This window comes from Bombina bombina, chromosome 5 (genome assembly GCF_027579735.1).
Source record: "Bombina bombina isolate aBomBom1 chromosome 5, aBomBom1.pri, whole genome shotgun sequence".
In the NCBI taxonomy this organism is placed as follows: domain Eukaryota; kingdom Metazoa; phylum Chordata; class Amphibia; order Anura; family Bombinatoridae; genus Bombina; species Bombina bombina.
The window spans coordinates 812,523,154-812,535,934 of NC_069503.1; the positions used below are offsets into that span (position 1 = coordinate 812,523,154).

At 35.9% G+C, this 12,781-nt stretch overlaps 1 protein-coding gene across 2 annotated transcripts in view; it reads left to right on the top strand.

The window, feature by feature from the left end:
• Window positions 1-12,781, top strand: part of ANKRD12 (ankyrin repeat domain 12) — a 399,410-nt gene that overhangs the window by 277,555 nt on the left and 109,074 nt on the right. For both annotated transcript variants that reach the window (XM_053714916.1, XM_053714917.1), the window contains 2 exons: window positions 2,500-2,646; window positions 8,285-8,485. In XM_053714916.1, coding sequence (XP_053570891.1) covers window positions 2,500-2,646; window positions 8,285-8,485 — 348 coding nt within the window. The remainder of the gene's footprint in view (window positions 1-2,499; window positions 2,647-8,284; window positions 8,486-12,781) is intronic.

Here is a 12,781-nt window from a genome sequence, read left to right on the forward strand (position 1 = left end):
AGAGCTTTGAAATATTATGTTGAAGCTACTAAAGATTTCAGAAAGACTTCTAGTCTATTTGTTATCTTTTCTGGTTCTTGGAATGATCAGAAGGCTTCTGCCATTTCTTTGGCGTCTTGGTTAAAGCTTTTGATTCATCATGCTTATTTGGAGTCGGGTAAATCCCCGCCTCAGAGGATTACGGCTAATTCTACTAGGTCAGTTTCTACTTCCTGGGTTTTTAAGAATGAAGCTTCTGTTGATCAGATTTGCAAAGCAGCAACTTAGTCTTCTTTGCATACTTTTACTAAATTCTATCATTTTGATGTTTTCTCTTCTTCTGAAGCAGTTTTTGGTAGAAAAGTACTTCAGGCAGCTGTTTCAGTTTGATTCTTCTGCTTATAATTTCAGTTTTTTTCATTATAAAGATTGAAACTTTTTGATTTGGATTGTAGATTTTTTTTTTTTCAGCGGAATTGGCTGTCTTTATTTTTATCCCTCCCTCTCTAGTGACTCTTGCGTGGAGTTCCACATCTTGGGTATTTGCTATCCCATACGTCACTAGCTCATGGACTCTTGCCAATTACATGAAAGAAAACATAATTTATGTTTACCTGATAAATTAATTTCTTTCATATTGGCAAGAGTACATGAGGCCCACCCTTTTTGTGGTGGTTATGATTTTTGTATAAAGCACAATTATTCCAATTCCTTGTTGATGCTTTCGCTCCTTTCTTATCACCCCACTTCTTGGCTATTCGTTAAACTGATTTGTGGGTGTGGTGAGGGGTGTATTTATAGGCATTTTGAGGTTTGGGAAACTTTGCCCCTCCTGGTAGGAATGTATATCCCATACGTCACTAGCTCATGGACTCTTGCTAATATGAAAGAAATTAATTTATCAGGTAAGTTCTTACATAAATTGGTATTTTAAAGAAAAAGTAAAACAATATAAGGCATTATTATAGGTTAACTTAAAGTTTATGAAACCCACATTTATTCTTTAATTATTCAGATAGAGCATGCTATTTTAAGCAACTTTTTAATTTACTCCTATTATCACTTTTTCTTCATTCTCTTGGTATCTTTATTTGAAAAGCAGGAACATAAGCTTAGGAGCCGGCCCATTTTTGGTTCAGAACCTGGGTAGCACTTGCTGATTGGTGGCTACATTTAGACACTAATCGGCAAGCGCTACCCACGTGCTGAACCACAAATGGGCCGGCTCCTTCTTTTCAAATAAAGATACCAAGAAAACAATAAAAAATGTAACATTAAATTAGAAAGTTGCTTGAAATTGCATGCTCCATCTGAATCATGAAAGAAAAAAATGGTTTTCATATCCCTTTTAATGGAATCTCAGCTTCTTTTTATATTTATAGACATGTACTTGATTCTAACACGCATAGCAATAAGGAAGATGAAAACTGTAGATTTTGAATTCAAATAAAAAGTAAAGGTTCTGTTGTACATAAACGAGAGCCTTCAAAATGTAATGTTAATACTTCAGAGCATGCCGTTATGACCAACTTCCAATTGAATTCAGTTATCACATTTGCTGCATTCTCTTGGTATCCTCTGTTGAAGAGTAAACCTAGATAGGCTGATAGAAGCTCAGGAGTGTGTACATGTCTTTAGTATTCTAGGGAAGCGGGTTTGCAATAATGTTTATAGCAATGTTTTACATAGTTACAAACAGTGCTGCCAGATGGGTAAAGACACGTGCATGCTTCTGATCTCGCCCAGGATTGCTCTTTTTAACAAAGGTTACTAAGAGAACTAAGTCAAATCGAGTATAGAAAGAGGTTTAAAATGCCATGCTCTAGTCTATCCAATTCATTACATTGTTATGTTATTGTCCCTTTAACTCACAATACTATATTTTTAATGTTCTTAAAGGGATATTAAACAGTGCTCCTTTGTTAAATCAAAGGAAGCATAAAAAGAAACAGATTGTGTTAAAAAAAAAAACAGCAAAATGTTCTTGCAAAATTAGCACTTCACATTTCTCACTGTAGCCCTGTCCCCACTGTGATGAGTGCAATACTTTAGAAACATAAGGTTTATTTCTGCCAGTTCTTTTGAGCATGAGCAAATCTGACTCCCTGTTTATCTAGTCTATTCATTTTATACTAAACCAACTGTGGAAGTTTTATGACATCATGCTAGATAAGCTTCCTGTAGAGACCACAGGCTGTGACAGGAAGTAATGGACACTGCACAAATTAAGTTTACAAAAAGAAGATAAAATGTATTTAAATGGATGAATAATAACTTTTGCGCTGCTAATGTATTTTTTTTATTAGACTGTCCCTTTAAACTGTGACCTGAGTAATTGAGGCCTGTATCTTATAGCACTAAAACATTTGAAATCTTTATCAAAGTGACCAATGTAAAAAAGATAGAGTGATATTGTTGAGAGAGCATGTGTCATCTGTTACAGCTGAAGGTTTAGCGCCCTGTTGTGTGTTTTTTTCTTGTTTCTTTCTGTTGCCTAACGTGTGTTCACTGCTAATGCAGAGAAAGAAGGACCAGAAAAAAAGAAGATGAAAAAGGAATCCGGAAGCAAGAAGTCAACACCAGTGAATATCTTATTTGGGTATCCTTTATCTGAGCGCAAGCAGATGGCCCTTCTCATGCAGATGACTGCCAGAGACAACAGTCCAGGTATTGAGTGTCTATGTCTCCTTATTCTGGGGGGGTTGAATAACTAAAAAAACAAACACTGTAGTCTTTGATCTCAATGAGGGTCAGTTATTTTATATTTTGTTTGCCACTTTCTGTCCACGCTTATTTTCTCCTCACTTTGTTTGCTTTTCTGTTGTTTTCAAGCTATGTGTTGAAGAATTTTTACAAATTACTTTTAAAAAAAAAAGTTATTCACCAACACACCTTAAAGGGACAGTGTACAATAGATTGTTCTTTACATAAATGTTTTGTAGATGATCCATTTATATAGCAAATATAGGAGTGTTTTTTGTTAGCACAATGTTATTTAAAAATAAGCAAAACTATTTATTGATGATTTTCTACAGACTTCTAACCAAGCCCCAGTATCGGATGTAGACCCCCCTGTTTGCTCCTGTTTGTATAATGGGTCTTTTCATATTCAGTGGAGGGGGGGGTCTGCTCTTCCTCCTTTCTCAATCCCTTTTAGTGGGTGTCCCAGCCAAACCTCATCAACAGAGCTAAACTGGGAGCTTCTAAGTAAGTTTTTCAAAGGTTTTATACTGGATTTTTAGATCAGTATCTGTGCATATTCTAATTTATAGAAGTATTTATTACATGCAGTTTTATGAAAATTGGTGTACTGTCCCTTTATTTTTTTTATATTATTTTCTTTATCGTTTTTTCTTTCTTCTTGACAATAATGCATTTTTAAACTACCTGAAGTCTGTAAATACACCTTGAGATTACAGAAAGAATATGCTGCATGGAATGCTAGATACCGAACATTACATTTTTTAATTTTTTTTTAAGGAAGAAAACGGTCAAAACAGTAGTTAATGGTATATAAGTTGTCCAAAAGCCTTTTCTTAAATACTTTATTTTATATGTAAAAAAAAAAAGTTTACCCTACATTTAAAGGGGCATTGAGGTGTTATGTTTTTCTCCCCTTTAATGTGTTCCCAATTATTTATTTTATCGGTCTTAGTGTAATAAATTGTTTACAAATAGCTCCTATGTCTTTATTTTGTCATTTGAAATGACAGCTCTTGCCAGTTGTATCCCTGCTTATACTGCAGTATTGGTTATAGAAAGGCTATTTAAACAAAATTCAGTAGCAAAAATCAACCTCACAATTGGGGTAGTAGAAATAGAGAGAGCCCAGCCCATTTGAAAGGGTGTTTATGTGCCTTTATTTGTCTACCCATTGGAAATTAAAATGTCACTACATAATATTGACCTTTTTGTATATATAGATATGAGATCTTTTGAATATAAAGATATATTTTATAGTGCAGTATCTCTTTAAATCCTGTGCAAATTTTTTTTCAAAATCTGCATGCAACAACACTTCACTAATTTAAATATTAACATAAATAAAACTTGAACTTTAAGTGCACCTCTCTGTATTGCCCTCTGTTGGATTAAAACTGTAGCTGTTTACATCTCCTATCTTGTTGCTGAGCCAGATCACCACTACAAAGAAATGCTGCATTTAAAATGCTTTCACAAGCCAGTATGTATATACTGCCTAATTACAAGTGTTAGTAACAAGATTGGAATAAATGACGTTATCTTGGTAAAAATTACTCTTCTCTTCTTGCAAAAATAAGGAAATGACAAACGTTCATCTCTATATATCACAAATACACTAATCTCTTGCCTTGCTCACATTTATATGGCTCCTAAATCTGAAATAAATGTATCATGCCCTGTACGCCAAACTTAATAACTCCAAAATATATAATCTAAACATCATTTTACCAAAGTGTAAATAAGAAAAAAATCTTTGGTGATATTTAGCTTGAAACAGAGGGAAAGGGCAAAATCTTAAAACACCATTTTACCATATAATGAAAAATCCTTTCATTGCCTTGTTAAATGGGATTTTAAAAAATCCATCATGTACATCAATATTTACCTTTGTGGTTCAGATAGATATTACAATTTTACACAAAGTTCGAATTTACTTATGTTATCTAATTTGCTTAGTTCTCTTGGTATCATTTGTTGAAAAGCATACCTAGGTAGGCTTAAGCGCAAACTGCTGATTGGTGGCTGCACATATATGCCTCTTGCCATTGGTTTTCCAATGTGTTCAGCTAGCTCCTACTATTGCATTGCTGCACGTTTAACAAAGGATACCGAGAGAATGAAGCAGAATTGTTAATAGAAATAAAATGGAAAGTTGTTTAAAAGTGTATGTTCTATCTGAATCTCGAATGAGTTATATTTTATGTTTACTATCCCTTTAAAGACTGCATATTAATTTATGGATATTAAACTCCCAATAATATATTTCCTAAACATGTCTATTTCTCTCCTCCAGAGGGCTCATTTGAGTTTGCTGACTAACCAGAAGTGCACATAGCAAATATATTTAAGGGTTGATTTATCAAAGACTTCACAAGCCTTTTGACCCCCTACGACTGCAGGTTCTCACAAGAGAACCTGCAGTCCGTATTTAACAAGCAGCAGTCATCAGACCGCTTTTTTCTTAACCTTTCGCCACCTCTAAGGTGGCGAATTTCATTCTTCCCGGTCTCGATCGACCGGGGAGATTGACAGCTCCTGCCCACGCTTGATTGGCTGTGCGCGGGCAGGGGGCGTATATACCCGCCGCAGCTTGATAAATCGACCCCTTAGTTCCATTTTTTTTTTACTGGAACCACAAAAACTATGCCAGTCTACACAGTTCTACCTTTTCCCTGGTGCCGCTATAAATAGTGCAAAGGGACAAATTACCCGTGGACCGCCAGTTTGCCATCCCTGATTTACATGGAAAAATCACAATTGAGGAAACATGTTTACAATTATTTTATTTGTGTGAGTGAACAAAAATTAAGTTTCAGATTTTTTTTTTTTTTTTTTTAATATAGATTTTGAAACCAACTGGGAGTGCACAACTGGTTGGTGGGATAGAAACTCACTATCTGATATAAAAACTCACTCCCTCCATGCTATTATCAGACAGTGACAGCCCCCATAAGCACAAAAACACACATTTAAAAAAAAAAAAAAAAAAAACTATAATAATTTATAGATGAAACAAAAACATGACTTTATTGTTCCTGGAGAGTATGTGTACCCTAGAAATAAGTTTAGAGCCACACTGCCACCATCTGGTGGTGAACAGGAAGTAAAAAAAAAATATATTAATAAGTCTTTGTAAATATAATACCATTTCAATACTGTTTCTTTTGGGCTTAAAAGAAGTAGAATATACATTTTATTACCCTGATAGCCAAGCAGGTACTTTTAGTTTATTATAAAAGAGAGGAGTTTATATAATTTGGAATGTAAGATTTGGGAGCAAAAACATTTCCCTAACTACATCATGTGGTAATGTACTGTCAGTACGTGAAACTGAATGTATTTTGTGTCTAGGACATATGGATGCAATTTACTTAGAGGTTTGCCCAATTCTCAGATTACATCTTTGAAAAAACAGGGAATGCATAGGATTCATGATCTTTACATTCAACAAAAATTGTTAGTCCCAGACTCCCAGAGAGAGACTATATGGATATCTCACACCCACCGTCTTGGCTAAATTTGAGTGTAATTGAATATATAGCTTTTTATTGGGCCTGGACAAAGTTAATGGAGCCTACAAACTGGGAGAAGTATTGGTTGGCAGGTAATATATTTATTTAAAAATAAAAAACATTTCCTTCTAGTGAAGAACATAGGAATGTTAAGTATTCCTAATGCATCTTCAGCTTTAGCGCAGTTGATCTTTAGCAATAAATATAAAAGGCTTTCTTTAGCAATGCTCTTAGAAGTCAATGGGTAGTAGGAGTTGGCGTGTTTACAATATGCAAAATCCTGAAGTTAACGCACCTGAGTCTTTCACTCGCACGCTAGCTTTTTACTATAAACTTGTAATACAAATGCTAATCCTGCTGCGCTAAATTTTTTTTTACTTTGAGCGCAGTTAGTGTCTGAGCGAAGAAAAGAAAATTAAATGTGCCACTTGCAATCTAGCCCAAAATGTTTAATTGGGTGTAGTAAAATAATATTGTTACATGTTTTCTTTGTTTATTTTACAGCTTTTCCTGTAATGTATCTAACATGTTTTACCCAATGCTGGAGTGTATCCCGCATGTTCCAGAACTGTGACCCTGCAACAATCTTCACATTGATTACTGTTGCAGGTGCTCATTTATATCAGTACCTATTTAACCTTGAAAAGTGAGATAATCTAAATACACTAAAGAAACTTGTTAGATTTATGGTGATGTTACTAATGAAATGACCTTTTAAATGATTTTAAAGTGTGTATTTGGTATGCAGGTGTTTTTGCAGTCAGAATCTGTGATATATATATATATATATATATATATATATATATATATATATATATATATATATATATATATATATATATATATATACAGGGCATATGAATAGACCGGTCCGGTCGCCAATGGCGACCTAAATTTCTTGCGGGCAAGTAAAATTTTTAAGTTACCAGCCCGAGCGGCGACCTGACATTTTAAGGGGGATATAAGAAGCAATAATAAAAAATGTAAATTTGCCTTTCAAATATGCGCACACAAGGGAAAGGAGGGTAGAAAGGGGAGGTTCTTTCTGTTAAATGCATTCAAAGACCTCCCCTTATCTTCATGGCTCTTGGTCTCTTCCTTGTCAGTTGCTACTTCCCACCCCTAAGGTTGTCTGCGCGGGAAGACATCCTGCTAGAGCGGTGAGTGTTTCTTCTCTGTGTGTGTATTAATGAAGTATGGGTTAAAGTGACTATATAGTTATGGTAGGCAGCTTGCTCATGTACATTATGCCGACGTACTCCAGGGTCCTCTGCAGAACTGCAGCACAATGTACATGAGCAAACTGCCTACTATAACAATATAGAGCACTGCACAATTTTTCTGGACGCTACTTTTGCTTCAAAAACTGATTTTACCAATTTGTAGAGAACATACCATCTCCATGCACCCATTCAAATCTCCTAGTGCGGCACTGACAGTTGCGCTAGTAGTTGAAAGGCAGCCGGGCAGAAAGGGGGAAAAAAAGTGTTTTTAACATGCTCGTTATGCCAAAGCTCTATAGGTTGAAGGGTGGCAGCATTAAATATACTTAGTCAATCGTGACCCCACATATACTGAAGTAAAAAAAAAAAACAGCTCAATTATATCTCTTTTTTTTTTTTACCCTTAGTGGAAAATAAGTCAAGATAGTACATACAGTATTACAAAGATAGTATCCCTGTTTTTTTGTAGTTGGTGATAGAAAAATATTTTCTAAAGTTAAATCCTTTTTATTAATACTCTAGTCCCAAGTAGTAAGCAGCTTGCAAAGCATTCAAATTGGGACCTCTGTCTGCAATGCTTTGTGAGATTACAATAACACTATTTATATTGCCTGTTTAAATAAGATATATACACGCTACATGCAGATATACACGGGCGACTAAAGTTTCTTGCGGGCTGGTAAGTTTTGTGATTTACTTGCCCGGTGGGCGAGGGCAGTTTTTGGGTATTCATAGGCCCTGATATATATATATATATATAGTGAGAGAGTAATGTATACGACTATCATGTCTTTCAATATTGGGTGTCACAGTGTGGTTCAGTAATGGCCTATATATAATTCTGTGGTGGTTGTTTTTATTGTATAGATTCCACCCCAAGCCATCCTTCTCAAGCAACACCAACTCAGAAGAAAACGCCAACATCCTCTAGTCGACAGAAAGATAAAGTCAATAAAAGAAATGAACGTGGAGAAACTTCGTTACATATGGCAGCCATCAGGGGAGATATTAGCCAAGTCAAAGAGCTCATTCGTTTGGGGGCAAATGTTAATGTTAAAGATTTTGCAGGTGAGGAACCCTGACTGATGTTTCAGCAAAATGTGTGTAAATCACTGTTCCTGAAATAAAAGGAGAAAATAAATTCCTCTGGCTCTCAATAAGTAGCTGATCATTATTCTATGCTTTGTGGCATCTGAGGGTAGGGTTGTCACCTCGGCCATGTTTTCCTGGACACTTATGAGTTACACATGCTGCATGGTAAGGAGGGCGAACATGTATTGTGCCTCTGGACATCACATGAATAGTGCTGATGAACAGCACAATAAGTTCCTCCCTACACACCCTGCAGCATGTGTTACTCGTAAGTGTCCAGGAAAACATGGCCGAGGTGACAACCCTATCTGAGGGTCTGAATCGTATTCTATATATTGCTTCTCTCTAATCAAATACAACCGTCATCATTTCTCATAAGACATTTAATTTAAAAAAAATCTTTTTATCATTAACCCTTTCGCTGCTAAGCCTTTTTTACACCCCAGTGCTGAGCCAATTTTGAGCTTCTTTTGTTACATACATTTAAACCCTATTGTAAGTCAAATTGCAGTAAGAGACCACCACACATTCTATATTGTTGTAGTTTTTTTTCCCAGTAGGCCCAGCAGATAAACAATGTACCATTATTATATTTCTATTTCATGGCATGTGTGATAACTGTTAAAAAAAAATGTATATTTTTGCTTAGGTTTTAGTAAATAATATTGAAAATGGACAGGTGACCACTGCTGTTACTGTGATCTTATGAGTTAATTGTCATTGAGGGTAGGTACATGTGAAAAAGGGGCCCATACAGGCGTTTTGGGTTATAATAGATTAGAGAGGCCCCATTGTGTAGTACAGAAATAAATGCACTTTTTTTTCTTGCAATGTGTTCACTGTTACCACAGTGATCACCTGACTATACAGACAAAATTTATATCTTTTTTTTTTTTTTTAAGAGAGGGACTTGTGTACTATAAAATAAACTTTATTAGGTGTCTCCCTACATACCACATGTTAATGTAATATCCCCAAGCAAATCCTCATGTGTTTTTTTAACTTCATTTTTATAAGATCTTTTGTGTGGTATTATGATTTGAAAGAGCAGACGAGTCTCTTTCAAATGAGGGATCTTGGACGGTTGTAGCTGCTAAGGGAACTGAAGTTTGAAAATTTTTCCTCCCCATCCAGTTCCCTTGCAGCTACCGGTGCATCCTGGTTCAGCCCCCTTAATGACATTGCATGTAGCCTGGGAGTGCTGTGCACTAGGCCACCAACGATCCCCGGGCTGTAGTGAGAGGGATCACTGAAAACAGTGTTTCTTTCATGTAATTGGCAAGAGTCCATGAGCTAGTGACGTATGGGATATACAATCCTACCAGGAGGGATAAAGTTTCCCAAACCTCAAAATGCCTATAAACACACCCCTCACCACACCCACAATTCAGTTTTACAAACTTTGCCTCCCATGGAGGTGGTGAAGTAAGTTTGTGCTTAGATTCTACGTTGATATGCGCTTCTCAGCATTTTGGAGCCCGATTCCTCTCAGAGTACAGCGAATGTCAGAGGGTTGTGAAGGGAGTATCACCTATTGAATGCAATGTTTTTTCCTCACAGGAGATCTATTTCATAGGTTCTCTGTTATCGGTCGTAGAGATTCATCTCCTACCTCCCTTATTCAGATCGACGATATACTCTCATATTCCATTACCTCTACTGATAACTGTTTCAGTACTGGTTTGGCTATCTGCTATATGTGGATGGGTGTCTTTTGGTAAGTATGTTTTCATTATTACTTAAGAGACTCTCAGCTATGGTTTGGCACTTTATGTATTTATATAAAGTTCTAAATATATGTATTGTACTTATATTTGCCATGATTCAGGTTTTCAGTATATTTCTTTTTTGCAGACTGTCAGTTTCATATCTGGGAAATGCTTTTTTATGAAAAAATGTATTTCTTACCTGGGGTATAGTCTCTTTTTCAAATTGACTGTCTTTTAAATTTGCGGGCAGAATTAGGCTCGCGGGGGCGCAAAATGCCAAAGTTTATTGCGTCATTCTTGGCGCAAATTTTTTTGGGCGCAAAGCTACGTTCGTTGACGCAAAATCATCATTTCCGGCATCTTAGTTGACGCCGAGTTCTTCACAAGGTTGCGTCATCTATGACGCGAGAGTGTCGTTTACGGACGTTTTTGGCGCCATAAAATATTTTTCTGTTTGTTGTGTGTCATACATGGTGCCAAATATTTTCATTATTTAAGACCCCATTCCTATTTGCCTCTTGCCTTTTTTCTATGGAAATCGATAATTTTGCTTTATATTTTGTTTTTTTTCTATTACATTTGCAAGATGTCTCAATCCTGTTTCAGAAATCACTGTTGGAACCCTATGGCCTGATAACAGTTCTACCAAAGCTAAGTGCATTTGTTGTAATCTTGTGGAGGTTATACCTCCAGCTGTGGTTTGTAATAGTTGTCATGATAAACTTTTACATGCAGAGAATGTATCCATCAGTAGTAGTTAATTACCTGTTGCTGTTCCCTCAACATCTAATGCACAAGATATACCTGTAAATTTAAAATAACTTATTTCTGATTCTATTCAGAAGGCTTTGTCTGCCATTCCACCTTCTAATAAAAGTAAAAGGTCTTTTAAAACTTCTCATAAGGTTGCTGAAATTTCAAATGACCAGCAACATACTGAATTATCCTTCTCTGATGAGGATCTATCTGATTCAGAAGATCCTGCCTCAGATATTGACACTGACAAATCCTCTTATTTATTTAAAATGGAGTGTATTTTTTCTTTGTTAAAAGAAGTGTTGATTACATTAGATATGGAGGAAACTAGTCCTCTTGATATTAATACTAGCAAACGTTTAAATTCGGTTTATAAACCTCCTGTGGTTATTCCAGAGGTTTTTCCAGTTCCTGATGCTATTTCTGATATGATTTCTAAATAATGGAATAGGCCTGGTACTTATTTTATTCCTTCTTCAAGGTTTAAAAAATTGTATCCTTTGCCAGCAGTTAGATTGGAGTTTTGGGAAAAGATCCCCAAAGTTGATGGGGCTATCTCTACTCTTGCTAAACATACTACTATTCCTACGGAGGATAGTAATTTTTTAAAGATCCTTTAGATAGGAAACTTGAATCTTATCTAAGGAAAGCTTATTTATATTCAGGTCATCTTCTTAGGCCTGCAATTTCTTTGGCTGATGTTGCAGCTGCTTCAACTTTTTGGTTGGAAAATTTAGCGCAACAATTATCGGATCATGATTTGTCTAGCATTGTTAAGTTGATTCAACATGCTAATAATTTCATTTGTGATGCCATTTTTTATATTATCAAAATTGATGTTAAATCTATGACTTTAGCTATTTTAGCTAGAAGAGCTTTGTGGCTCAAATCTTGGAATGCTGATATGACTTCTAAATCCAGATTGCTATCTCTTTCTTTCCAAGGTAATAAATTATTTGGTTCTCAGTTGGATTCAATAATTTCAACTGTCACTGGGGGAAAGGGAGTTTTTTTGCCTCAGGATAAAAGACCTAAGGGTAAATCTAAAGCTTCTAACCGTTTTTGTTCCTTTCGACAAAATAAGGAACAGAAACCAAATCCTTACCCCAAGGAATCTGTTTCCCATTGGAAGCCTTCTTCAAATTGGAATAAATCCAAGCCATTTAAGAGATCACAGCCAGCCCCCAAGTCCGCATGAAGGTGCGGCCCTCATTCCAGCTCAGCTGGTAGGGGGCAGATTAAAAATTTTCAAAGATGTTTGGATCAATTCGGTCCAAAATCATTGGATTCAGAGTATTGTCTCTCAGGGGTACAGAACAGGATTCAGAGTAAGACCTCCTGTGAGAAGATTTTTTCTCTCATGCATTCCAACAAACCCAGTAAAGGCTCAGGCTTTCCTGAAGTGTGCTTCAGACCTGGAGTTGTAGCCACACAGGTTACTTAATTAGCATACACCTGTAGGTGTTTAACCAATTATCATACATGTTCAGGCCAGGTAACCACTCACCTACCCCATCTACTGGTAAATCCTGAGCACTGCAAGTTCAATGTATCAAAATAGAAAATATACAAAAAACTGTTTAAAAACATTAAGAAAAATACTTTTGTACACTGTACTGAATTGAATAAACTACATAAATACTGATACATCGTAATCTTTATTCATTCCAAAAGGCCTCATTGAGTTAAGTGTAGATATCCAAAACAATTCTTTTCTTTTTAATAATAATTCCCTATTGCCCCCTCTTCTAGGCAGTTTAATGTGGTCAATGATCTGCCATCTTAATTGGCTGATAGAGTGCCCTGC